Genomic DNA, 27,230 nt, shown 5'->3' on the forward strand with positions numbered 1-27,230 from the left:
CAAATAACCTCCCAGAAATGTTAGGGAACCAAGGGTCTAGTGAGAGGGAGGAACTGAAGGAAATCAGTATTAGTAAAAAAAATAGTGCTAGGGAAATTAGTGGGGCTAAAGGCTGACAAATCCCCAGGGCCTGATGATCTACATCAGAGTGCTAAAGGAAGTGGCCCTGGAAATAGTGGATGCATTGGTGATCATCTTCCAAAACTCTATCGACTCGAGAACAGTTCCTACAGATTGGAGTGTGGCAAATGTAACTCCACTATTTTAAAAAAGGAGGGAGAGAAAAAACAGGGAATTACAGACCAGTTAGCCTAACATCAGTAGTGGGGAAAATTATAAAAGATGTGATAACAGAACACTTGGAGGGCATTAATGGGAATTGACAAAGTCAGCATGGGTTAATGAAGGGGAAATCATGCTTAACAAATCTACTGGAATTTTTTGAGGAGGTAACTAGTAGAATAGATAGGGGAGATCCAGTGGATGTGGTGTACTTGGATTTTCAGAAGGCTTTTGATAAGGTCCCACATAAGAGGTTAGTGTGCAAAATTAAAGCACATGGGATTGGGGGGGAATATACTGGCATGGATTGAGAATTGGTTGACAGACAGGAAACAGAGAGTAGGAATAAACGGGTCTTTTTCCGGGTGGCAGGCAGTGACCAGTGGGGTACCGCAGGGATCAGTGCTTGGGCCCCAGCTATTGACAATATATATCAATGATTTGGATGAGGGAACTCAATGTAACATTTCTAAGTTCACAGATGACACAAAGCTGGGGTGGAATGTGAGCTGTGAGGAGGATGCAAAGAGGCTCTGATGTAATTTAGACAAGTTGGGTGAGTGGGCAAGAACATGGCAGATGCAGTATAATGTGGATAAATGAGGTTATCCACTTTGGTTCTAAAAAAAAAAGAAAGGCAGATGATTGTCTGAATGGTGATAGATTGGGAAAAGGGAATGTGCAACGAGACCTGGGTGTCCTTGTACACCAGTCGCTGAAAGCGAGCATTCAGGTGCAGCAAGCAGTTAGGAAGACGAATGGTATGTTTGCCTTCATTGCAAGAGGATTTAAGTACAGGAGCAGGGATGTCTTACTGCAGTTATAATAGAGCCTTGGTGAGACCACATCTGGAATAGTGTGTGCAGTTTTGGTCTCCTTATCTGAGGAAGGATGTCCTTGCCATTGGAGGAAGTGCAACGAATGTTTACCAGACTGATTCCTGGGATGGCAGGACTGACTTATGAGGCGAGATTGGGTTGACTAGGCCTATATTCACTAGAGTTTAGAAGAATGAGAGGTGATCTCATCAAAACATATAAAATTCTAACAGGACTAGACAGACTCGATGCAGGGAGGATGTTCCCGATGGCTGGGGAGTCCAGAACGAGGGATCACAGTCTCAGGATACGGGGTATGCCATTTAGAACCGAGATGAGGAGAAATTTCTTCACTGAGGGTGGTGAACCTGTGGAATTCTCTACCACGGAAGGCAGTGGAGGCCAAGTCATTGGATGTATTCAATAAGGAGATAGATATATTTCTTAATGCTAAAGGGATATGGGGAAAAAGCGGGAACAGGGTACTGAGTTAGACGATCAGCCATGATCATTTTGAATGGCGGAGCAGGGCCGAATGTCCGACTCTTGCTCCAATTTTCTATGTTTCTATGTTTCACCCCTGTGCTCACTGACCTTCATTGGCTCCCGGTCCGGCAATGCCTTGATTTTAAAATTCTCATCCTTGTGTTCAACTCCCAACATTGTCTCATCCCTCCCTATCTCTGTACTTCATCCAGCCCTACAACCATCTGAGATCTCTGCTCCTCCAATTCTGACCTCTTGCGCATCCCTAATTTTAATCACTCTACTATTGGTGGCCGTGCCTTCAGCTGCCTAAACCCTAAACTCTGCTATTCCCTCCCTAAGCCTTTACGCCTGCCTATCGATCTATCGATCTGCTTGCTGTCGCTCCTTACAACCTACCTCTTTGAGCACGTGTTTGGTCACCTGCCCTAGTATCTCCTTATGTAACTCGGTGGCAAATTTTGTCCAATTGCGCTCCTGTGAAGCACCTTAGGATGTATTTACCACATTAAAGGTGTATTTCAAACATAAATAATATTATAAGTAAATTTAATTTTCATGTAAATTTTATACTTAGTCTTCATTATGTTGCAAACTTTATTTCAAGAGAAAGTAATCATACAAGTGGAGAAAGCAAGGTGGTGATGGCAAAGGTTTTCAAAAAAAATATTTGGAATGATTGACTTGTATATCAGTGGTTGTTGTTGCTCGTTTTTGATTTGTGGTTTTGATGTTCATGATTGGTAGGTTTAATTTGCTTGCTAGTAGATCTTGTTCCCTGGCCCCTTTCATGTTTTCTATGCTGCCTTTTTTTATCGTGGAGGTGAATAAGGTTGGAAGGTGCCTGCAGCAGGCTGTCTGGTGGTATAGTTCTGTGCAGCAGTTGTATTTTAGATTCTTCTCGGTCTCATGTCTTTGGAGGTTGCGGTATAGGTCTTGCTGGATGAAATGGCTGACCAGGTGCTGGAAGGGGAATTATCTATCCCATGTGGAGGAGTCGTCCAGTGTACTTATAGCCATATCATGCAAGCTCTGAATCAACTCAAGGGAAATATTTCTGGACTTCATATGATGCACCAGGTTGGTTACGTAGCTGAGAAATGCAGAAGGGCCTTCAGAAAGGCACAGGCTTCCCTCAGAATGAAAGGATTGCTGCAATTTTTTGGTGCGTCTGGGTCACTTTCAGCCTCATCTGTGGGGGAGAAGGACTGTACAGGTGTTTGGAATAGATGTCCTTGTTTCCATCTTGAGATCTAGGAATTGTTAGGCTGTGACCTAGATTATGGAGTTTGAGATATTCATCTTTGTGATTTCCCTCTCCTAGAAGTGACCTAACAACCCCTTTTATCTGTCTAGGTCTGCATGTATACAGGTCTGGGTGAAGTGAAGTTTGTTTTGTGTACGTCCGAGGGTTCCCAAACTAGGGGGCACAACGGGATTATCGGGGGACGTAAGGAAGACAGGCTGGTTTAGAGTTTGCGCTGTGTCTCGAGTGCCCCATTGGGGGCGATCACTTGTGTTCTTTCATCGCAGAGATTGGCCAGCACTACCAGGGAAGCATGGAAATCCCCAAGCAGATTATTGACATGACGGAGGTACAGTGAAGGTCCGGCTTGCTGATGAAGAGGCCGGTATGGATACTGTTGACGGAAGGGCTGAGCCATTGCAACAGTCCCTCAACAGTATCCAACAGTATGCATTCCCCTATGTACCAGGGGTGTAGCCAGGCATATGTGCTGTACCTGTTAAACACCGTTCGTCTCCTGGGGCAGTAAATCAGCTGCTGTGGTGCAAGTTGTGCTGCACCAGCTGATTTGTTGCCCCAAGGAATCTGGCTGGGAGATGATCGCCACTTCACTTAATAGTGCTCTTCTCATTGCCGGTTCAGCTGTGGCTTGTATCTGATACTTCAGCTTTGCTTTGGGAATGGGCTCTCTGCTGCAGCAGCATTGGGTAGGAGCTGAAGGAGGACTGGCAGGGGAGACTGGTAGTGAAAAGAGCATCAATGAGGCAGAGTGCCTCTCTGAACTGAGGAAGGGCAAGGGTCAAAGGGTGAACAGTGCCATTGTGAACTGTAGTGAGGGGGCATTAGAGGAGTAGAGTGCCTCTGTGAACTGTGTGTTAGAGGGGCAACATGCTTCTGTGAAATATGGGGGGAGTGTAGAGGTGAAAAGTCCCTCTGAAATTAGCATTTGAGAGAGAATGCGTCTGCACTCGGTTGGGGTGTTGAGGTGTGGAGTGGCTCTATGAAGGAGGGAGTAATTGCCCCTCTCGGATGGTGGGAAGAATATGTCTCCCTGTGAATGGGAGAGTGATTGTTCAGAGATTTTGGGAAGTGAAATTCTGGTTGGTCTGCTGAAAATGAATAAACCCAAATACAACTTATTATTCCTCCTTAAATTAAACATTTGCTGATTTGAAATGAACTGTTTTAAACAAACTTGTATACACCATTTTCAGTACAAAGATTTGAAATTTTCCTGGAAAACATGCTTTAACCCCTTCGGAAATGCTTTGGCTATTAGGCACTGAGAAAGGTGGGACAGCCTTTTGCGGGAGGGTATTTTCTTCCAAATTTGTGGCCTTTGTCCCTGATACAAAGGAATCTGCAACCAGTTACTCTTCCTTCCCTCCCTATTCCGTTATCTGTTAATAATGTCTTCCACCTAATTGATTTAAGTTAATTAAGGGATTTTACCTCATTACTCCTGCAAGTCATTGAATGCTGTTCCTGTTAAAAAGGCAGTCTGGTGGTAGTGAAGACATGTCGCTCCTCTAGTGTGGTTGAACATCTCAATTAATGTGGTTGTCGAAATTAATTAATAAATTCTGCGACAGTCCGGTATCTACAAAGCCAGATTTTTCGAACTCTGTTTTCACAGATTTGTATTTTAATCTGACTTGACAAACTGCATTTAGGATTACCCTGAGGGGATAGTTAGCTGGATCATCTTGAGGAAAAAGAATAAACTGGTGAGGGACAGGTCCCCTCCCATATTGCTCAATTAGGCCTTTTGGTGAGTGAATCAAGAAGTGGAATTCATGTCTTCGAAGAAATCTGTTTTAGCTCTACATAAAGTAGCAATGGCTTTTTGAGAAGTGAGAACAAAAATATCCCCATTCCCCCATTAGTTTTATGTAACCATGGTCCAGAATTTGCTGGAGCAGGGCATCTCAGGCGTGCCACATTTGTTACATTTTTTTCCCTCTGCTTTCAACTCAAAATTTTTGCACCATAAGTTGCTGGAAGTGTGAGTTGATAACGGCGCGATGAGGTCAACGGGGCATCTGGGACCTTGGTGAACAACAGGACCAACGGTCTAACTCCTCAACCAATTAAATGTAAGGATAGAGAAAGAAACAGAGGAACAACTGAGAAGGAACTAGAGTGAATTAGAATCAAATTTGATACAGAAAGAGAGATTGGATTGAGAGAGAAAAAATAGATAAAACTAATATTGAATCGGGGTCAGGGACTCAATATAATTAATATAAGTAAAGCAACAGTAATGAAGAAAATAATAGCACTAAAGAGTGACTAATCCCCAGGACCAGATGGTTTCCATCTCAGGGTTTTAAAGGAAGTAGGTGAGCACATTGCAGATGCCCTAACTATAATTTTTCAAAGTTCTCTCGATTCAGGAACTGTCCTCCACATTGGAAAATTGTACATGTCACTCTGCTTTTTAAGAAAGGAGAGAGAGGGAAACCAGGGAATTATAGACTAGTGAGCCTAACATCTGTTGTGGGGAAAATGCTGGAGTCTACAATTAAGGGTAGGGTGACTGAACACCTCGAGAATTTTCAGTTCATCAGAGAGAGCCAGCATGGATTTGTGAAAGGTAGGTCGTGCCTGACAAACCTGATTGAATTTTTTGAAGAGGTGACTAAAGTAGTAGACAGGGGAATGTCAATGGATGTTATTTATATGGACTTCGAGAAGGCATTTGATAAGGTCCCACATCAGAGACTGTTAGCTAAGATAGAAGCCCATGGAATCGAGGGAAAAGTACGGACTTGGTTCGGAAGTTGGCTTGAGCGCAAGGCGACGGAGTAGGGATAATGGGTAGGTACTCATTGGCAGGATGTGACTAGTGGAGTCCCGCAGGGATCTGTCTTGGGACCTCAATTATTCACTATTTATTAACGACTTAGATGAAGGCATAGAAAGTGTCATATCTAAGTTTGCCGATAACACAAAGATTGGTGGCATTGTAAGCAGTGTAGATGAAAACATAAAATTACAAAGGGATATTGATAGATTATGTGAATGGGCAAAACTGTGGCAAATGGCATTCAGTGTAGACAAATGTGAGGTCATCCACTTTGGACCAAAAAAGGATAGAACAGGGTACTTTCTAAATGGTAAAAAGTTAAAAACAGTGGATGTCCAAAGGGACTTCGGGGTTCAGGTACATAGATCATTGAAGTGTCATGAACAGGTGCAGAAAATAATCAATAAGGCTAATGGAATGCTGGCCTTGATATCTGGAGGACTAAAGTACAAGGGGGCAGAAGTTATGCTGCAGCTTTACAAAACCCTGGTTAGACCACACCTGGAGTACTGTGAGCAGTTCTGGGCACCGCACCTTCGGAAGGACATATTGACCTTGGAGGTAGTGCAGTGTAGGTTTACTAGAATGATACCCGGACTTCAAGGGTTAAGTTACGAGGAGAGATTACACAAATTGGGGTTGTATTCTCTCGAGTTTCGAAGGTTAAGGGGTGATCTGATCGAAGTTTATAAGATATTGAGGGGAACGGATAGGATGGATAGGGAGAAAACTATTTCCGCTGGTTGGGGATTTTAGGAGTAGGGGGCACAGTCTAAAAATTAGAGCCAAACCTTTCAGGAGCGAGATTAGAAAACATTTCTACTCACAAAGGGTGGTAGAAGTTTGGAACTCTCTTCCGCAAACGGCAATTGATACTAGCTCAATTGCTAAATTTAAATGTGAGATAGATAGCTTTTTGGTAACCAAAGGTATTAAGGTATATAGAGTTAGATCACAGATCAGCCATGATCTTATCAAATGGCGGAGCAGGCACGAGGGGCTGAATGGCCTACTCCTGTTCCTTTGTTCCCTTTCTCAGCCTCCGAGGTTGAGTGGCATTGCAGGAACATAAATCTAGTCATTAAATACCAGCCCTAACTTTCTGCAGCGAGTTTAATTCGTTTAACAGCACAAATGCAGCGGTTTCTTGAAACTCGTGGGGAGGTTAATGGCGAGCTCCAGTTTTCGCAAGACTAACGGAGCAGTGCAAATCGTCCAGCAATTTTGGCGATTCGTAACTCACGCGTATTTCTTCCTCGCCACAAATTGTTGGGTTTTTTTTACACACTAATTATGGTGTGCACATTTAACTCGCCCTTATTTTCCCAGCAAATTCTGGGTCCATATATTTGAAGTGATCGTGTTGTATGTTCAAATGTGCCTGTAGTGCAAAAACTCTGTCTAGAACCAAATGAAAAATACTATCGCTAATTACTTAATTTTGATTCGGTGTCTCTCGACTTCTACCATATGCTCTGACTCACGGTGAGCAATGCCACTGGAGATCCATTAGTTTGTATGTATGTAATGTATACATAAAATTATCAATTTATAGTGTGAATTAGCCTTACTATTGAGGAATTTTGTGTTTGTAAGTGTAAAGATATTTTGCAATGCTAGTCAACATCCTGTAATGTTATACATGCAGAGCAAAGACCTTTACAATGTTGATCTGTCATCTCAATATTCCTTTTTTAAAAAAAAGTGATTTAATTCCTTAAAGCAGTGGATGACACAACCTCCTACTATTATGACACACAAAAAAGAAACCCAATCAATAGCATAACTTCAATTGCTGTGAAATGTTACTTTTCTTTGTTTGATTTTATGCAACCTCAGCAGGAAAACTCAAATCAAAAGCAAGTAACACGTACCAAATGCACCATGACTCACTTAGCATGGCTAAAGCTTACTGACCAACACATCAGTAAAGCATTTGCACAGCAAGACCAGAAATCAGTTGTTCTTCAAAGTAAAACTATAAAAATTGAAGTTCAATTCAAGAAATAAATCACAGCCAGTATAGAAATTTGACAGAACTGAGTTCTAATTTGAGATGAGCAGGCAGCAGCTGCAGTGCTGGTATTTATTTATTTTTGGTGGAAGAGTAAATTTATTTTTAGCATCAGTTTGGGGGAAAATATTTTTTGAATGTTTTAAAGGTGGAAATTGTCAAACATATATTGAATGAATAGATTAATAATAAATCTCAAGTATGGGACAATACCTTTCACTTCAGACTTGGAGTTAGCAAACAGCTGAGACAAGTTCATGGTTTGCATTAAAGAAATGAGCATTATTTCTTTAGAGGAAGTACGCACAGTCGGTATTACCTGTTAAAGCATTTTCTATTGAAAGGCCGTGCTGAAATGTTGGCAAATATCACAAGGGTGTGGGAAAGTTTTGATGATGGAGAGAAACTGAAGAGTTTAAGTAAGTTTAAATGGAAACTCCACTGCTTTCTTCAGTTATAAATTAATTATATTTTTGTAACAAAGCTGAATATAATCCATATCCTTTTTTAACAGCAAAACAATCAATGGATGAAGGCAGGACACCTATAATTATAGATAATACAAATATCCAGGCATGGGAAATGAAGCCATATGCAGAAATGGTAAGCTGTACGAGTACTTTTGAAGTGTGTTAGAAAGAAGTGGCATAGCCCCTTGTTGACTATTGTTAGCTTTTCTGATTGTACTGTTATTAGTGGAAATCAAATTAGCACTTTTAAAAAGAAAACTTTCTTTTTAAATAGTTTATAATTCTTAAAATCTTTTGCATATTAAGGTTGACTTGTATTGCATGCACCTTGTAACTGATGTACAGCTAGAAACAGTGTAAGCTACCTGCACCAGCTTATGTCAGTTAGAATTTGTTAGTTCAAATGACTTGCTTTCTAGGATTGTGTGTTTCATGTAACTGGCAACTTTTTCTGTAGTAAATAAACAGGTTTGTTGAGCTTACTGGTAGTAAGGTACAAATGGCAAAACTCCAGGAACTTTCAATTCTAGCTTCAATGCGCTTGTTCAAAACATTCAGTATATAAAAATGTTCAAGTCTGGAACTGCAGCGCATACATAGTTACTCATTTGTGAAATGCTTAATCCTGATGTTGATAACTATTATCCTGCACAGGCTGTGGAACGATGTTACAGAGTGAGTTTTCGGGAGCCAGAAACCTGGTGGAAATTTAATGTTGTGGAGCTGGAAAAGTAAGGACAATTTTTTTTAAAAAAAACTTGTATTAAATATTTCAGAAATGGCTTCAAAGGAAGATTCCATGTGTTATACACTGAAAAGTGCTAACTGAAGAAATGTTCACATGAAACCATTGTTTCTAAAATTGCTGCTTGTACAGTGTTTTTTAAAGTAAGCAGGTTCCATGGACATGGTCATTCAACCCTACCATGGACAGTAGGTAGTAAGGTAAACAATGAGTGAAAAGCTTTACATTATAGCAGTCATATCAAAGACATTATATGTGATCTTCACCTATGTTAAAGTGCATGCTTTCTAACACATTATATACATACTTCTTTGGAAGCAGAATTGTCATTTGCTATTCAATTCTATTCCTGATCCATTCTTGCTGTTTTGCTTTGTTGTATAAATTACTGCAGTATCTAAAGGAGATAGAAACCAGTCTGAAGCTGTTACCTGTACACTAAGGATATCTATGATGTATTAAACTTGCAGGATCCCACAATAATTTGTTAGAGCAATCTCTGTAAAGGATTGGAGAAATATATGCACTCAACATTTGATCCTTTCCACAAATAAAAATGAAATGCTTCATTTTCTGAAATAGAATGTCTTTCATAAATGATATAATCCTGTTCACGATGATTGAAGAAGAAAATCTAGAATTTGTTTTAAAAGGTAATCAGAACAGTATTTGCAAAATTGTGATTTATTAAATTGATGTTTACTTATGGAGCTGCAGCATAGTGGTTGTTACTGGACTAATAATCCAGAGAACGTGAGATCAAATCCCACCATAGCAGTTTGTGAATTTGAATTTGAAAAATCTAGAAATAAAAAGCTAACACCAGAACTAGCCGTGCCCTTAGCTAAGCTATTACACTGGCATCTACCTGACAAAGTTGAAAATTGCCCAGGTGTGTCCTGTCCACAAAAAGCAGGACAAATGCAATGCTGCCAATTACCATCCTATCGGTTTACTCTCAATCATCAGCAAAGTGATGGAAGGAGTTATCAGCTGTCAAGTGGCACTTACTCATGAATAATCTGCTTACTGGTGCTCAGTTTGGGTTCCAGACCTCATTGCTGCCTTGGTCCAAACATGAACCAGAGATGAGGTGAGAGTGATGGCCCTTGACATCAAGGCAGCATTTGACCAAGCGTGGCACCAGACAGCCCTGGTGATACTGAAGTCAATGGGGATCAGGGGGAAAACTCTCCAGTGGCTGGAGTCATACCTGGCACAAAGGAAGATGGTTGTGGTTGTTGGAGGCCAATCATCTCAGCCCAGGATATTGCTGCAGGAATTCCTCAGGGCAACGTCCTAGACCCAAAATTCTTCAGCTGCTTGTTCAATGACCGTCCCTTCATCATAAGGTCAAAAGTGGGACTTTACTAATGACAGTGTTCAGCTCCATTCACAATTCCTTGGATAATGAAGCAGTCCATTCCCACACACAGCAAGACCTGGACAAAATCCAGGCTTGGACTGATAAGTGGCAAGTAACAATCACACTGCACAAGTGCCAGGCCATGACCATCTCCAACAAGAGAGAATCTGACCACCTTGATATTGAAGGGCAGTACCATTTCCGAATTTTGCAGCATGAACGTTCTGGGTGTTGCCATTGACCAGAAATTCAACTGGACCAGCCACATAAATGGCGTAGCCACGAGAGCAGGTCAGAGGTTGGGTGTTCTGCAGCAAGTGGCTCATTTCCTGACTCACCTCCTGACTCCGCAAAGCCTCTCCAAGCCCCCACCTGCCTCCCAGCTTGAGTTCGTAGCCTGTTAGTTCATATCACTTCCATCACCTCTTTTACCAGATCTGTATCTCAGAAGCCTCGGCTCGGAATTGATTTTCTTGCCAAAGCTATCACTGTCAGATGAAGGGATTTACCACCTACATCAGTGTGTACAATTCGTAGGATGTTACTGTCAGCATGTTTGCAATGGGAGAATCTCCCAGCTTGATCAGTAATTCACTGCATATTTTATTCTTCAAGTTATAACAGTATTTTTTTTTCCAAATTATTTCAGAAGAAGCTGGAAACAGAACTTAAACCTTTATTGAATTAAGATTTCATAGGAAAGCAATTTGTTTATATTTAGAATTTGCAAGAAAACCATGATCCTTTGCAAGAAGATTTATCTTGGTGTAGAACTCAAAGCCTATCTTTCCTCAGGCTATAGCAGTATTTGCGCTTGTCTTTCCAAATGATTTCAAGACCAGGTGGAGAAGTGTTTTTTTTAAAAAAAAAATTGAGGTAAGGTTTTTCCAGGGAAACTATATAGTGTTTATTTTTTTACTTGATTATGACGAAAATGAAACTTTTTGTTTATGGTGTATAATTTGATTTCTTTCCCTGTTATCCATGCAGGTTTAAAAACCTAGGTTTAGGTACAAAAAATGCTTTGGCTTTCGGTACACAACAGCTGAGGAAAAGATGGATGCATTATGTAAAATATAATCTTGTACCAGACCCAAAAATGCCCGCTCAAATTGGTACTTGGGTTCTCGTGCTGTGCTTCTCACTCACTCCCAGTTCTTCTTGGCTGCTTTGATGTGCTTCTGTGTTCTGGCCTCTTGCTCCGTTTCCAGCTGTACCCAGACTCAATTCGGTCTTGCTCAGTTCTTCAGACATGCGGCCCATTGCTAGCTCTCCTCCAAAAAAATTTAAAATGTCGCCTTGCTCCCTACTCTAGTCTAGTAGTCTGGTGCCTGCACTTTTGGCCTAATTTGAAGTGCCGTTCCATCTGGCCCTGCTCGCTGCTGTTCCCACGAGACCATGAGAGATAGGAGCAGGAGTCGGCCATTCGGCCTCTCGAGTCTGCTCCGCCATTTAATGAGATCATGGCTGATCTGATTTTTACCTCAACTCCACTTTTCTGCCTTTTCCCCATATCCTTTGACTCCCTTGCTGATCAAAAATTTGTCTAACTCAGCCTTGAATGTATTCAATGACTCAGCCTCCACAGCTTTTTGGGGTAAAGAATTCCAAAGATTCACGACCCTCTGGGTGAAGAAATTCCTCCTCGTTTCCATCTTAAATGGACGACCCCTTATTCTGAGACTATGCCCCCTAGTTTTAGATTCCCCCAGGAGGGGTAATATCCTCTCAGCATCTACCCTATTGAGTCTCCTCAGAATCTTGTATGTTTCAATAAGATCTGCAATGTAGCCCATTGTTTTTTTATTCGTTCATGGGATGTGGGCGTCGCTTGCCCATCCCTAATTGCCCTTGAGAAGGTGGTGGTTAGCCGCCTTCATGAACCGCTGCAATCCGTGTGGTGAAGGTTCTCCCACAGTGCTGTTAGGAAGGGAGTTCCAGGATTTTGACCCAGCGACGATGAAGGAACGGCGATATATTTCCAAGTCGGGATGGTGTGTGACTTGGAGGGGAACGTGCAGGTGGTGCTGTTCCCATCTTCCTGCTGCTCTTGTCCTTCTAGGTGGTAGAGGTCGTGGGTTTGGGAGGTGCTGTCGAAGAAGCCTTGGCGAGTTGCTGCAGTGCATCCTGTGGATGGTACACACTGCAGCCACAGTGTGCCGGTGGTGAAAGGAGTGAATGTTTAGGGTGGTGGATGGGGTGCCAATCAAGCGGGCTGCTTTGTCCTGGATGGTGTCAAGCTTCTTGAGTGTTGTTGGAGCTGCACTCATCCAGGCAAGTGGAGAGTATTCCATCACACTCCTGATTTGTGCCTTGTAGATGGTGGCAAGGCTTTGGGGAGTCAGGAGGTGAGTCACTCGTTGCAAAATACCCAGCCTCTGACCTGCTCTTGTAGCCACAGTATTTATATGGCTGGTCCAGTTAACTTTCTGGTCAATGGTGACCCCCAGGATGTTGATGGTGGGGTATTCGGTGATGGTAATGCTGTTGAATGTCAAGGGGAGGTGGTTAGATTCTCTCTTGTTGGAGATGGTCATTGCCTGGCACTTGTCTGGCGCGAATGTTACTTGCCACTTATCAGCCCAAGCTTTGATGTTGTCCAGGTCTTGCTGCATGCGGGCTCGGACTGCTTCATTATTTGAGGGGTTGGGAATGGAACTGAAACACTGCAATCATCAGCGAGCATCCCCATTTCTGACCTTATGATGGAGGGAAGGTCATTGATGAAGCAGCTGAAGGTTGTTGGGCCTCGGACACTGCCCTGAGGAACTCCTGCAGCAATGTGCTGGGGCTGAGATGATTGGCCTCCAACAACCACTACCATCTTTGTGCTAGGTATGACTCGAGCCACTGGAGAGTTTTCCCCCTGATTCCCACTGACTTCAATTTTGCTGGGGCTCCTTGGTGCCACACTCGGTCAAATGCTGCCTTGATGTCATTTTACAAATGATTTTTGTGCACATTGCGGCTCTGCTTTTAATTGTTTTTTTTTTAAAAAGCATGTAAAATTCTTGGTCTCCACTGTTTCCCTTTCAGACGGGTTAATTTTAAAATTGAAAAATGCTCTCACTGTGGTGTGGTTAATTTGAAAAACTTTTGCTGCTCCAGCTTTTTTTTTAGAAAGTAAAATTACAGCTATGCTTTCATTCTTTGGCCTCACCCATTGCTGGCTTTTTTAGCACCCTTGCAGGTATGACTAGCCTGCAGTGAAAAGAATTCAAACCATAGGCATCTTGCAGCAATATCAGCTGTACAGTGGACCAAGGCTTCATCCTTTATTCCTCCTTCAGCTGCATACTGCCACTTGATTATATCCATAATCACAGGGATAACTTGCTTTTGTATGCAGATGACATGCGATTTCACCTCTTTGCTGCCACGTTGACTCCCATGTGGTGTTGGACTGACTGACATCAAGTCGTAGGTGAACCAATGCTTTCTCCAACTCAACATCAGTAAGATACAAGGCATCTTGTTTCACTCATTAGAAACTTGGCACCTCAAGCACTAATTCTATTCCTGTCCCTTGATGCTCATTTAATGTGAGCCTAAGACTCATGCTACTTACTTGGGAATAAGGGATCTGGAGCAAGGATGGGAAATTGGAATTAAAAAGATGGAGCTGCTGTGGATAACAAAATTGTGGAGCAGGCTCTGTGGGCTGAATGGCTGTCTCCTGTTTGTTTTTATCTGGAGGTGAACTTTAAATCCACATCTAGTCTTCCTGAGATTACCCATCTGTATTCCTACGTCACTGTCACCACCACCACCTCCGAACATTCATCACCTCAAGGCCTAATTTGTCCAATGCTCTCCTTGCCAGCCTCCTAACTTTGTCCCCATATGAAGTTCAACACCCACATAACTCTGCTGTTCTTATCCTATACTGCGCCAAGCCTTGCACACCCAGGACCCCTGTCCTCACTGGCCTTCATTGTTTCACCAACCCTCGGCACATCAACTTAAAAATCCTCATCCTCATTTTCATTTTACTCCATGGCATTGATTCTGTAATCTTCTCCAACTCTAAGCTCCACATCCCTGCACTCTGGAACACTCTTTCAAAACTTGTCTGCTTTGCTACCCCTCTCCCTGCTTTCAAAAGCCTCAAAGCTTATCTCTTTAACATTGCCTTCAGTCATCTGCAGTTTCTTGCTTGGTGAATTACAATCTTCTGTAATGCACCTTGGGTGTGGGAAGAATAGTTAGAGCGAGATACTAGACAGATACACACACAAACAATTGGAGATCCAGTCACCCAGACCTCTCTTGTATTTCTAGGGATATAGTATGTTTGCCATTCTTTCAGCATTGAATACTGCATAGTATGGGGGATCAAAATAAGGTGAGACAATTACAGGTATAAAGAAGTAAAAGTCCAAGTATGTCAAATCATAGTTTGATTTCAACATAGCACTTGTGGCAGTTGAATGCAAGATAAATAAAATTCATTTTTCATCACTGCTATTGCGCCGACAATAACTACAAACGGAGTTAAATCTTTTCTAAATGCTTTTTAATTTATATTTGCAAAATGTTTAGTGATCGATTGTATTCTCTTTTAGGAGGAATAAGCATCGAGTTCCACGTGAGAAGATTATTCAAATGATGGAGCGTTTTGAACATCCCATGTCTTCAGATATAGTGTTAAGTTCAGTGGAGCCTTCACGCAGTAACAAAATTTTGCTTAATCTGCCTGCACATTACAGCCAGAGGTGGGAAGGACCTGTTGATTCTAGTTCTTCTATCAGTGTTATGAATAACAGATAGCATGAGTGATGCTTTATGAACTGTTGTCATTTCAATTTGTACAATATTATGCAAAATTGTACCACTGTTTCTTCCCAACACGTGGATTCAAGGGAGAGCAAAGTTTTAATAGTTTGTAATGACCTTTTTTATAACCTTGGAACAAGCTGATTTTACTAACAAGTTAGTAAACTGTTTTTGAAGATTTTTATTTTTAAGAAGTCTGCATTTATTTTCTATGGGTAAGTACCATGCCAAAGGGCACATAAATAAAATAGTTAGGCAGAAAAATTATTTTTTAATTTGAGCATAAATTGTTTGCAATTTTATACATGAATTTGTGACGGGATATAAAATATGAATAGAAAGCCGGTATGTGAATTGTAATAGAGAGCTGGGTAATAAGACATACAGTTGATTTTCCATCAGCTTGTTGCTTCTAGTTTGAGTGACACTTCAGAAAGCAGTCAATAAGTTAGTGTATTGATTATGATTTGTTAGGATTGTACACAAACAAATGCTTTGCTGAAGGATCTGATAGCAAATTTTATTACAAAAAGTATGTTTATTTAACTTGCTGACTGCTGTCCAGAAGTTAAGCACGGCTCTTGCTGTCAAGATCAGAAGCTGGATTGATCATGTATGTGGGTGATTGCATGTTTGTAGAGACATAACCCCATTTCCTTTTTATGGTGGGACATATCGATGTCCCAGATTTACATGAAACAGTTGTGGGATTGACTGTAGTAAATTGTTGAAGTCTTTAAGATAGAGAAATTCACAGTTTTGTTATTAGGCATGATATTGCAAGTTTTTTTAATGGCCAACTTGCAGGTTTATTTGTACTTTTCTGTGCACAGTGGCTGTGATCATCAAATGATCAGGTGGTGTCGCATTTGAAGTACCCTGTTATACCAATGTAGTTGCACATGTTGCAGCAGAGGCCATCTCCCTAACTTGGCGAACTATTACAATAGTTATGATTGATCAATTTAATTGAGGAAAAATTGACATTAAGTTCTTCCTATTGAAAATTAGTTCCTGCTAACTAGAATTTGTAGGGGTTGAACTAAAACTATGGAGAGGTGGCGATAAATGAAGTTCTGTCGGCCTGCCCAAAGGATGTAGAATTATAGAAGAATGTTACATAATTTTTTTTAATGAATTAGTTTCAAAGTGTGATTTTTAAAAATAAATATGTAATAACATTGGTAGAACCTATAACTTCTCATCAAACTTGATGTGTTGCAGTTGAAACATGAGCTAACAGTTCTAAAGCAGGGTGAACCTGTGACTAAAGAATTTTAAAATAATGTCCATGGTGCATATATTAATATAAATCTTTTTAATTAATCAAAGCTGCATAATTCAGCTTTCCTGAACACTTGCATGCAAAGGTGTCAGCCTTGGCTCAGTGGTAGCACACTCACCTCTGAGTCAGAAGATTGTGGGTTCAAGCCCCACTCCAGAGACTTGAGCACATAATGTCGGCCGACACTTCAGTACAGTACCGAGGGAGTTCTGCACTGCTGGAGGTGCTGTCTTTTGGATGATACATTTAAACTGAGGCCTTGTCTGCCCCCCTCAAGTGGATGTAAAAGATCCCATGGCACTATTCGACGAAGAGCGGGGGAGTTCTCCTAGCGTCCTGCCCAATAATCATACTTCAACTTCACTTTAGAAAAAACGGTTTATCTGGTCATATGTTTCATTGATATTTGCTGTGTGCAAATTAGCTGCCACATTACAACAGTGACTACACTTTTTTTTTTAAAAAATGTTTAATTGCCTGTAAGCGCTTTGGGATGTCCTGAAGTCATGAAAGGCAATAAATAAATGTAAGTTTTTTTCTTTCCTTTCAAAGGGATTTTTTTAAACTCTTCTGACCTGCATTTCATGTATGCCAGCAATAAAAGTATATAGCAATATATATTCCCAATGACACAAACAATCCCAGCTACCCGTCATCTGGTACTTTAGTACTACATCCCATTCAGGCAGTTACTGTTAAAATAACAAAAATGTACTGAACTGTATTTGAAGGCCAACTTTTGAGAATACTGTTTATGCAGTTCGTCATTTGGAAAAGTGAAGATGTGCATAATTATAAATTCATTTTTAGGTCAGTAAAACCTTTGTCGACTAGTGTTTGATTAAAAATGCTTTGCAATCAAAGAAATAGATTTGGTAATCATTTAATCAAGTTGGGGTTTGGATCTATTAATATATTTTTAGAGTTAAGCAATTCCTTCCAGTAAGCAGGAGTTCAGTGACTGACAAATGTCAAGTTTCCAGAGATGGTGGTGAAATTAGGTTTCTTGTTCTTTTAAATGACCTACTAGTTCAGTGGACAATCCCACATTAAGTATGTTTTGGTCAGAGGTTACTTTTTAACATTAGTCATCACCATATAATTAATATGATTGTATTTTCCAAGGCTTCCAATTTAGATAGAATTGCCATGGAGCATTCTTGCGTATTGCCATTCGTGTGTGTATATATATATGTTGTAAATTTGCTAAAATGCGTTTTTCAACTTTGTACAGCAATTTGTTGTAAAAGTTTGCATTAAATCTTTCATGAATTGTCTATTAAAATGTCTCAATGTTAGGAGTAAGATTCTATGTCGTACAATTATCACTAATTGTGTACGATTTGTATTGTAAAAAAAAATTAATATGTGCAGTTTGTTAAATAATTATTCAGCTAAATGTTTGGAGAGTATACATTTTGTATCAATATAATAAATTGTGTTGTGTTTGTAAATTTATATTGGAGGATATAGAATTAAACAGTACAGGGTGGAAAGTATTCAGTTGTAGGTGTGTGCATACATGGAAAGTATGAGTTGCTTAATTTTTGAAAAGTCACTCATCAGAGTGAGAGAAATTTAAGCCAGCTTTTGTTCAAAATTATCTTTTTTACTTATTAATCAAAAGTCTTGTTGATAAATCTCTTGTAATGTTATTTATTAATGTCATTTGTTGTTCCCACCCCTCTGAAAAATTAATCAATGTGTTAGATGACATTTGGGGCTTGAATTTAATCCCCCCCGGATGGGTAGGAAAGTTGGGCGAAGGGTTAAAATCCTAAAAATCGCGATGCCGCCTCCAATCCACCACGTTCTAGGCCGCCATACTATTTACGGCAGCGTTTCCGGCCCTGGACAAGGCTCCTGCTAAAAGCAGGTGGGGGCCTGCTTAAGATTCAAAAATTGTGGCTTGATGATGTAATTGGCGCTGTAACAAAATATTACGGTCCACACAAGGGCTGTCCTGTGTTGCCTGCTGCCCGACATCATAAACACGGTGGGAGGAGCTGACTGGCCAGAAGAGGCCCAGGTAAATTTTAAAACTTTCCACCTCTTTGAACTCCTAGTGGGCAAGGAGGAGTAGGAATGCTCCTCCGAGGCCCCTCAAGAAATCCTTGGGCTTCCCCAGCTCCCGCATTCTCCTTTTTTTCCTCCCCCACCCCCCTACAAATCTTCAGGAAATCCTCAACCCTGGCCACCCCCAATTACTGATGGCAAGAAACCCCCAGCCTCCCCCTGCTGCTGATTGAAAGGAAACCATGACCCACCCTCCCACCGCGAGGCAATCCCCTTCACCAACTGACTACTGAGAACCGTTCCCACAGGTCCCCAGCTGCGGCCAAATTCTTGCTCCCGCCTGCCGGCCTGATAGTGAACCTGGTTGGATGTCGGGCATGAGTCTACAAAATGTTATTTAAATGAGGCCCTGGCCATTTCCATGTTAGTCCCTTGGGTTAGATTGTCTTTATTGCAATTATATACAGTGGATTGAGGATTATAAATGATATAAGGGTTATGTATATGAATGACTTATTCCTGGAAGTCACTAAAAGCAAACAATTTGAAATTGTAGTGCTGTGTTATGAATACTAAATTCAATAACTTCAGAACATTGATATTTTAACCAAATAATAATCTGCATGGGATGAAAGTTATATTCCAGTGTCAGTCGTGAATCAAGTTCTGTATCTGCCTACTGGGATTTGGGTTGCGTGCCAAAACTCTTCATGGAAATAATGACTCTTCAAGCCAGAGGATACTTTCAACTCCTGAGTTTAGACTGCATTAAAGTTCAGAACTTGTTGATGAAAAGACATGATGTTTGTTCCTCTGGATTTGGGAGTGACTGATTATCAGGAGTAAACTTGATAATTGTCTGTACAATGACCTAGTAAGCAGCAGTCAACATGAATTTAGATGGGGAAGATTCCACCTGATGAATATCTTGACTTTTTTTTTGAGGCAGGGACATCCCAGTGGACTTTGGAAAGTCCAAAACATAGTCTAAATATATGTCCAAAAACATTTGCTCAAAATGCTACTAGGTGAGCTTAAAACGGTGGTGTTTCAGTTTAAGCCTGAGAATGGGTGTGAGATTGGCTGAAGTCCTGAAAACAGCAGTTATTATTGGTTATGTCAGGGTCGGGGGAAATGGTAGGTGGGGTGCCCAGGGTATTATACTGGGATCATAGGAAGAAAACTGGGCAATACTTGTACTCCATGACTAGAACACCCACGATCTGGATTTGAGTCCCTAAACCCCTCTACCCCATCTCCTTTAAGACTCTGCTTAAAATCAAGCTTTTGGTCACCCTCCTAATACTTCCTCCTTTGGCTCGTTGTCCACATTTGTCTTTGCACTTTCTGTGAAGCACTTTTGGGATGTTTTTCAATGTTAAAGTTGCTATATAAATGCAGATTAGTTTTATTATGTAGCCAAAACAATAGAGTACAATGTCAGAGGAAGTGTTGCTCAAACTTTATATTGGAGAAACTTGGACTTTTCAGGCTTAAAAATAGGTAACTTGAGAGGTGATCTTGAGATATACAAGATGGTATGGAAAAGATAGATTTGGAAAATTCCTTCATTGCGAAAGAAGGACAAGGACAGGTTCAAAATTGTAAAAAAAAACTTGGAATTTTGTATAACAATTGGATGCCACAGTGGGGGGAGGGAAATATTTTTTTTAACCTTGTATCATCAAGTTTCAGGTAAATTTTGTAGGTGTGTGAAGATGAGAAGTTAGGAAGTGCTGTCATAGAATTTGTGTTAAGAGTGAGAGGAAGAGTAAAAGAAGTAAAACTCTTCATTGAATATTCACTAAAGGTCATTGGGAATCTCTCCCTCAATTATTTTTGAAATTGGATTGTATTAGAACTATCATTGCAAAAATATTTTTGTAAAACTAGCAGTTTTTCTGAAACTTGACAATACATTTCATAGTGCATTCGAAAATGCATATTGTACAAATGTATGACCAATACTTTTTTTAAAAGAGCACATTTCTCTCATGTTTTGCTTGTTGTTGAGTGACTTCAACAAATAGTATTTGTTGATCAGTTGGCAGTTTGATTATTGAACATGTTTTTTAGTGTACATTTCTACTGAATCAAACAATTTGTGCCTTTAGAATAAATGTGTAATCCAGTAGTATATGCATGTTAGCAAAGTGTGATTACTTTCCACTAGATTGCTAGTACTTACTCAGTTAATGCTCCAGAGAAGTTAGTCATGGGCTAGTTGTTTGATGCATTGCCACTGCAAACATAAGTGTAACCTTTAAACAGTTTAGAGACACTCCTGCTTCCTTGGCCAAAGTGGCTTTATTTTCACTCATTACCTGTCAAACATAATGTTGCAGTAATCAAGTATTCATTCATCATAAATAGCTTTGACTGGAATATTAACCCTAAACTAAACATCTAAAGCACATGTTTACATAAATAAACTAAAACTAAACCTCATACAAAAGTTTACATTTAATTAAAAAAAAAATTTAACCTGTGCTCACCTGTTTTTGCTTATAACTAATTTGCACATGTTAATTTTGGAAAATTCTGCACTGATCAAAAAATGTCTTTCTGGTGTAACAGCTCATAAATTTGAAGTGCAATGTTTGCATTTAGTAGAAGACCTAGAAGGATAACGTATTTTAAATTAAATCTGAGCTGTGAGCCTATTAAAGAAGATCCATTTGTATGTGTTTTTAATTAATCCAAACGTCATATGTTCCTTGATTCTTGTAAGTAAACTGATGGGGAAAATGGCCTGCTTATATTGGTAGTATAAACTTCAAATATGCTTGTAATGTCGACAAATGGATGGCAGGCAACTTTATGGATATTTGTCTCTGGATGTTGCAATAGTTGACTATAGAAGATGGAAAGTTAAGACCACAACAAAATTGAATGAAGCAAGGCGATTGGGTGGAAATATGGTTCAAAGTTTAAGATGCATGTAAAGCAGCAATACTGACTGAATTGGTATCAATTGTGAAGTTAATTTGATTCTTCAGTGACTGGTTTTTCTCTTGCTTCTTGTCATTGAAATATTTTTAAAATGTAAACCTGTAGAATCTCAGTATCATCTGTTGTTTCATAAATGAGTCAATCAGGCATTCAAATCACCCAGATGAAATAGCAGTTTGTTTCGATGATTATTTAGGGATGTAGCATCTAGAACAATAACAGGATGTCAGTTCAGTTTAGTGTCATTTTTAGATTGAAGTTTTCAGTTTCTTTTTTTCTTCAATTGGGGAGGTGCTAAAAATTAAACAGCTTTCTCTTGGTTTGGCATACAGCCAGCAGCAGATTTTCACTGTGTGGCATCACAATGCAAAGTGGGGAACTTCAAGTACCAGGCAAATCTTGAGCAATATTAGTAAAAGCTATCAGAAAGTACTCTGCAATCTGAATGATGTTAGAGTGAAATAAGGGACATCTAATTGGACGGACAGTAAAGTGTTATATGATAATGAGGTTAAGTCCTGCTTAACCTCAGGCATAGCTGCCACTTGAATCTGCCTGCCAAAAAATGGGCTGATTTAAACAGCTCTCTGGCTACTAGAAAAACAGGTACATTACACAATGGTGCAAATTGTTACAGTACTAACTGATATTGCACTGAATTTGAAAATCTGTCCATAAATATTTAATATTCTTTCCATATATACTTTTAAATTTTGCCTGTTTGTGTTTTTGCAATGATGTAATACATGCACATGCATTGCTTTGGCCTACTCATGACAGTAAAGTCATTACTCATACATTCTCTGCATTGCCCAATTAAATAGAAACATTAACAAATAAAATCAGATGTATTAATATTGCGGTCTAGTGTTTAATATTTGGTGTTGGGTTTTCATTTTCTGCTTGTGTAGAAGTTGAATTTTCGGCACTTATTGAAGAATAGCTTTAATTATTGAGCCTCATTTTCAGTTTCTTTAACTTATTTTCTTCCTCCAGTAGTGAGAAGAATGGCTAGATGACTGACGTCCTTGCCTCTGCCAGTGCTCATCTTGCGCTGCAGCTTGGAGACACAAAGGAACAGCCTCATTTGATTCTTTCTCTAATTTTATTTACTTTTCTCTCCTTATGAAGAAGTGCCTGGTCTCTGCTCTGCTTGTACGTCAATCACCCCCACTCCCCAGCAGCGATTGATTCTGCAGCTCATCATGTGGAAGATGATGGGTCTGAACCGAATAATGCAGCATGTGAATGCTCCTGGAATTTTTTTTGTTTTAATTTTCAACTTCATTAAAACTATTGACTTTTCATAAGCAGTAACTTCATTGAAACTGTTTTGCTACAATTCTATGCCATAACCTACTTGCAACAGAATTTCAAATCCCAACTATTTTACTTCTACTTAAGTTTTTTTTGTACTAATGGAGTCTATTTATTATGCTAACTTTCTAGGACAAAAGCGATTTTAACAATGATTAATGTATCACCTCATCAGCTTTTCACATGTTCCTTGGTATGAAGCATGTACAACTTTATTAATATCCTGAGAATACATTAAGAGCTGTCTATAATTGCCTTTTTCATAAGAGTGATAGACCTCTTACCCGGAACAGGTTTTTAAAATCCATTTCATAATATATAAACATTTGAGTATTACATAAGAAATAGCAGCAGGACTGGGCCATACGGCCCCTCGAGCCTGCTCCGCCGTTCATTAAGATCATGGCTGATCTTCAATTGCAACTCCTCTATTGACCTGCCTTCTCTTTTTGATTTTTATCCTTTCTAGGCACTTTTTACATATTCTGAAACATTTTTCTTTTAATTATTTTATTTTACTTTATTGCAGTGCAAGTTTTTCCTCACCCCTGACTTTTCACTTTTACAAGCCTGCTCAACCTCATAATTTTTGCTGGCAAATAGATATGATAGAGATTAGATTACTGTAAATAGCATATTAAATAGACCCTCCATATAAAAGTAATTTTAAAAAATCAAAATGGAAATGTCTTGGAAGCAAGTCTAAACTATGACATAAACTTAATTGTTTCATAGATGCTAACTGTAGCAGAGGCAGAGACCAAGTCACAAAAAGCTAAATGACCCTTATGCATGATGTCATGGGTGAATTTTGAAAACTGGCAGAGGATTTAGCAGGTGATTTGCCTACTGATTCAATATTTTTTTTAAAATTATGTTTTTGCCATTGCAAAAGCTCCATGTGTGGAATCACACAGATATGAATGCAGATGCTATCCTATCCTTGGCGGAGTATACTAGAGCATCAGTGTGATGGTCTGCTGCAGAAGTGTCCAATCATCACCCTGTGCTGTAGCTGTCTGACCCTTTGGAAACCCAGGCAACTCTGACCTCGTCACACATATTTCTTACTTGCTAGTTTTACTGTTCGAATTTTATGGGCCTGAGGGTTTTAGCACTGTTGCCTCTGCTTAAATCTGAACACCAAGACCTGCTGGTAAGAGCAACTTAGGCTCAGATTAATTTCTGTAAATCTTATCAGTTTTATGTGTGGTTGCTGAGGCACCATGGTACACACTGATCTGGTACACAAAGACAAAAAGCTTGGACAACCCTGGTCGAATGTACTTCCCGAGGTGTACATTTAAACTTAAAGAAGGGTCCAGCATTGCTAATTTGCAATATGTAAAACTGAAATCTAACTGCTGCTGGAAATATTAGTTTTGTTTTAACAGTGTTTTATTTTTTTTAACCGCCGCCCCCCCCCACCCCCCAAAAAAAAATCTGGTGGGAAGCAGCTCATGTATTTGGTAGCAACCCAACAGCATAGCTGGAATTGGAAATATGCTGCGAGAGGGGTTTTGGTTCTGAGCTCATGCCCTGTTGCTGCATGCACAGCTCAGTGGAGAACCAGGTGGTGATCAACCTTATTTATTTTAATGCAATAAAAGGAAAATATGTAGTTGGAAAAATAACAAAGCGGAAATAATAGTATTTTTTAAAGAAAACTGCTTCAATTGTAGCAGATTCACCACTAATGAAAATAATGTCTCTCTCAGTCCTTTTTCTGATGATTTTATTGTTAGAATTAGCATTATTCAATGAAGAGGTCTCGCTTTATAGCGATTTACATTGAAGAATATTTTGATCAATACGTACATATCTACAATATATATGTCACGTATGTTTATTCAAATCTGTAGTTTGGAAAGTAAAAACACAGCAACATTCTTGGAGGTTGAAAATGTGTCCAACATCAGTAGTAAATTTGGACAACTAACATGGTAAGATACAATTTAATTATTACAGATCCCATAGTGGTCTTGGGTTTCATTTTATATTTGTTCATTTTAGTACAAGCAGTCCTACATGAATATGAAATATAGACCAAGCCTACAATTGCAGTCTATTTTTATCCATTGCATATATAAGATAAACAGCTGTCAGAATCTTTTTTGAAAGCGGGCTTCGGGGTAACAATACTAATTGAGCATTCATTATGAAGATTTGTGGGATATGGTTTTTGTCTCGCGAGTGGACTGACCTAATAAATCACGTGCAATAAAGTTATGGTCAGCACCACTACATGGCGTTAAATCATATCCTGTATATTTAAATTACCTTGTGTTTAAAAATTGGGTATAAGAATTAGAAAAACATAAGACCATTGAATTATTCTGTGTTTCGGTTCCAGTATACTGGAGGCAGTGTAAATGTTAACTAAGCTGTTTTAATGCTGACTGTGTAGAATGCATATCATAGTATGATACAGCACAGGAGACTGCCATTTGGCCTATCATGCCTGTGCCGGTTCTTTGGAGAGCTATCCTATTAGTCCTGCTCGCCTGCTCTTTCCCTGTAGCCCTGTAAATTTTTTTCCCTTCAAATATTTATCCAGTTCCCTTTGGAAAGTTACTATTGAATCTGCTTCCACCACCCTGCGAGGCACTGCATTCCAGACCATCATAACTTGCTGTGTGAAAATATGATTCGTCATGTCGCCTCTGATTCTTTTACCAATTACCTTAAATCTGTCCTCTGGTTACTGACCCTTCTGCCACTGGAAACAGTTTCTCCTTATTTACTCTATCAAAACCGTTAATGATTTTGAACACCTGAATCAAATCTCCGCTTAACCTTCTCTGCTCTGAGGAGAACAACTCCAGCTTCCCTAGTCTCTCCACATAACTGGTACCATTCTAGGAAATCTCTTCTGTGCCCTCTCTATGGCCTTGACAGTCCTCAAAGTGTGGTGTCCAGAATTGAACGCAATACTCCAGCTGAGGGCTAACCAGTGTTTTATGCAGGTTTAGCATAACTTCCTTGCCTGTATACCCATGTCCAGGTCATTGATATATATTAAAAAGAGCAGTGGTCTAATACTGACCTGTGGGGAACACCACTGTACTTCCCTCCAGTCTGAAAAACAACAGTTCACCACTACTCTCTGCTTTCTGTCCCTTAGCCAATTTTGTATCCCTGTTGCCTCTGTCCCTTTAATTCCATGGGCTTGAATTTTGCTAACAAGTCTATTATGTGGTACTTTATCAAACGCCTTTTGAAAGTCCACATACACAACATCAACCACACCACCCTCATCAACCCTCTCAGTTACTTCATCAAAGAACTCAATCAAGTTACATCGAGTCTACAGCACAGAAACAGGCCATTTGGCCCAACTGGTCTATGCTGGTATTTATGTTCCACATGAGCCTCCTCCCTCCTTCATCTACCCCTATCAGCACACCCTTCTATTCCTTTTTCCTTTGTGTGCTTATCTAGCTTCCCTTTGAATGTATCTATGCTATTTGCCTCAACTACTTGTGATAGCGCATTCCACATTGTTACCACTCTTAGGGTAAAAAGGTTTCTCCCGCATTCCCTATTGGATTTATTAGTGATTATCATATTGATGAACTCTAGTTTTGGACTCGCCCACAAGTGGGAACATTTTATCTACGTCTATCCTATCAAACCCTTTCATTATCTTAAAGACCTCCATCAGGTCACCCCTCAGCCTTCTCTTTTGCAGAGAAAAGAGCGATTAGCTGAACATGATTTTTCTTTAACAACTCCGTGCTGACTTTCATTTATTAGCCCTTACTTTTCCAAGTGCCAATTAATTTTATCCCAAATTATTGTGTCTCAAAGTTTCCCACCACTGACATTAGGCTGATTGACTTGGAATTGCCGGGTTTATCCCTCATCCCTTTTTTGAACAGGGTTGTGACATTTGCAATCCTCCGGCATTGCCCCCATATTTATGGAGGATTGGAAGATTGTGGTCAGAGTCTGCACAATTTATATCCTTCCCTCAGTAACCTTGGATACATCCCATCTGGACCAGGTGACTTTTCTACTTTGAGTGTTGCTCTTGGGGATTGCTCTTGCATAGGGCCGGCACTGACTCGCTGGGCTGAATGGCCTCCTTCCATGCTGTAACCTTTCTCTGATTCTATTGCTGACCTTTTAAGTACCTCCTCTTCATCTATTTTTATCCAATATCGCGACTACCTTTACTGCTACATTGATATCATCCTCTTTAGTGAAGACCGATGTGAAGTATTCATTTAGTACCTCAGCCATACCCTCTGCCTCCACAAGATCTTTTTTGTCCCTAATTGGCCCCACCCTTTCTTTGACTACCCTTTTACTATTTATATGTTTATAAAAGACTTCAGGATTCTCTTATGTTAATTGCTAATTTATTCTCAATTTGTCTTTGCTCCTCTTATTCCCTTTTTTTTTAGATCGCCTGTACTTTCTGTATTTAACTTGGTTCTCTACTGTATTATGAATCATACACTTGTCATAAGCCTCCTTTTTCTGTTTCATTTTAATCTCTATCTTTAATCATCCAGGGAGCTCTAGCTTTGGATGTCCTTCCTTTCCCCCTCTTGGGAATATGTCTACTCTGTACCTGAACCATCTCCTCCTTGAAGGCCTCCCATTGTTCAATTTCTGTTTTGTCTACCAATTTTTAATTCCA

The 27,230-nt window shown here is 39.9% G+C and overlaps 1 protein-coding gene across 3 annotated transcripts in view; it reads left to right on the forward strand.

Annotated features, from left to right (window-relative positions):
* Positions 1-27,230, forward strand: part of LOC137322837 (uncharacterized) — an 85,663-nt gene that overhangs the window by 15,381 nt on the left and 43,052 nt on the right. For all 3 annotated transcript variants that reach the window (XR_010963241.1, XM_067985961.1, XM_067985960.1), the window contains exons 4-6: positions 8,170-8,258; positions 8,780-8,856; positions 14,802-14,951. Coding sequence is in view for 2 of the 3 variants with exons in the window: in XM_067985961.1 (XP_067842062.1) it covers positions 8,170-8,258; positions 8,780-8,856; positions 14,802-14,951 (316 nt within the window). In the remaining variant the exon portion in view is untranslated. The remainder of the gene's footprint in view (positions 1-8,169; positions 8,259-8,779; positions 8,857-14,801; positions 14,952-27,230) is intronic.

The sequence above is a fragment of the Heptranchias perlo genome, chromosome 6, assembly GCF_035084215.1.
Source record: "Heptranchias perlo isolate sHepPer1 chromosome 6, sHepPer1.hap1, whole genome shotgun sequence".
Lineage (NCBI taxonomy): Eukaryota > Metazoa > Chordata > Chondrichthyes > Hexanchiformes > Hexanchidae > Heptranchias > Heptranchias perlo.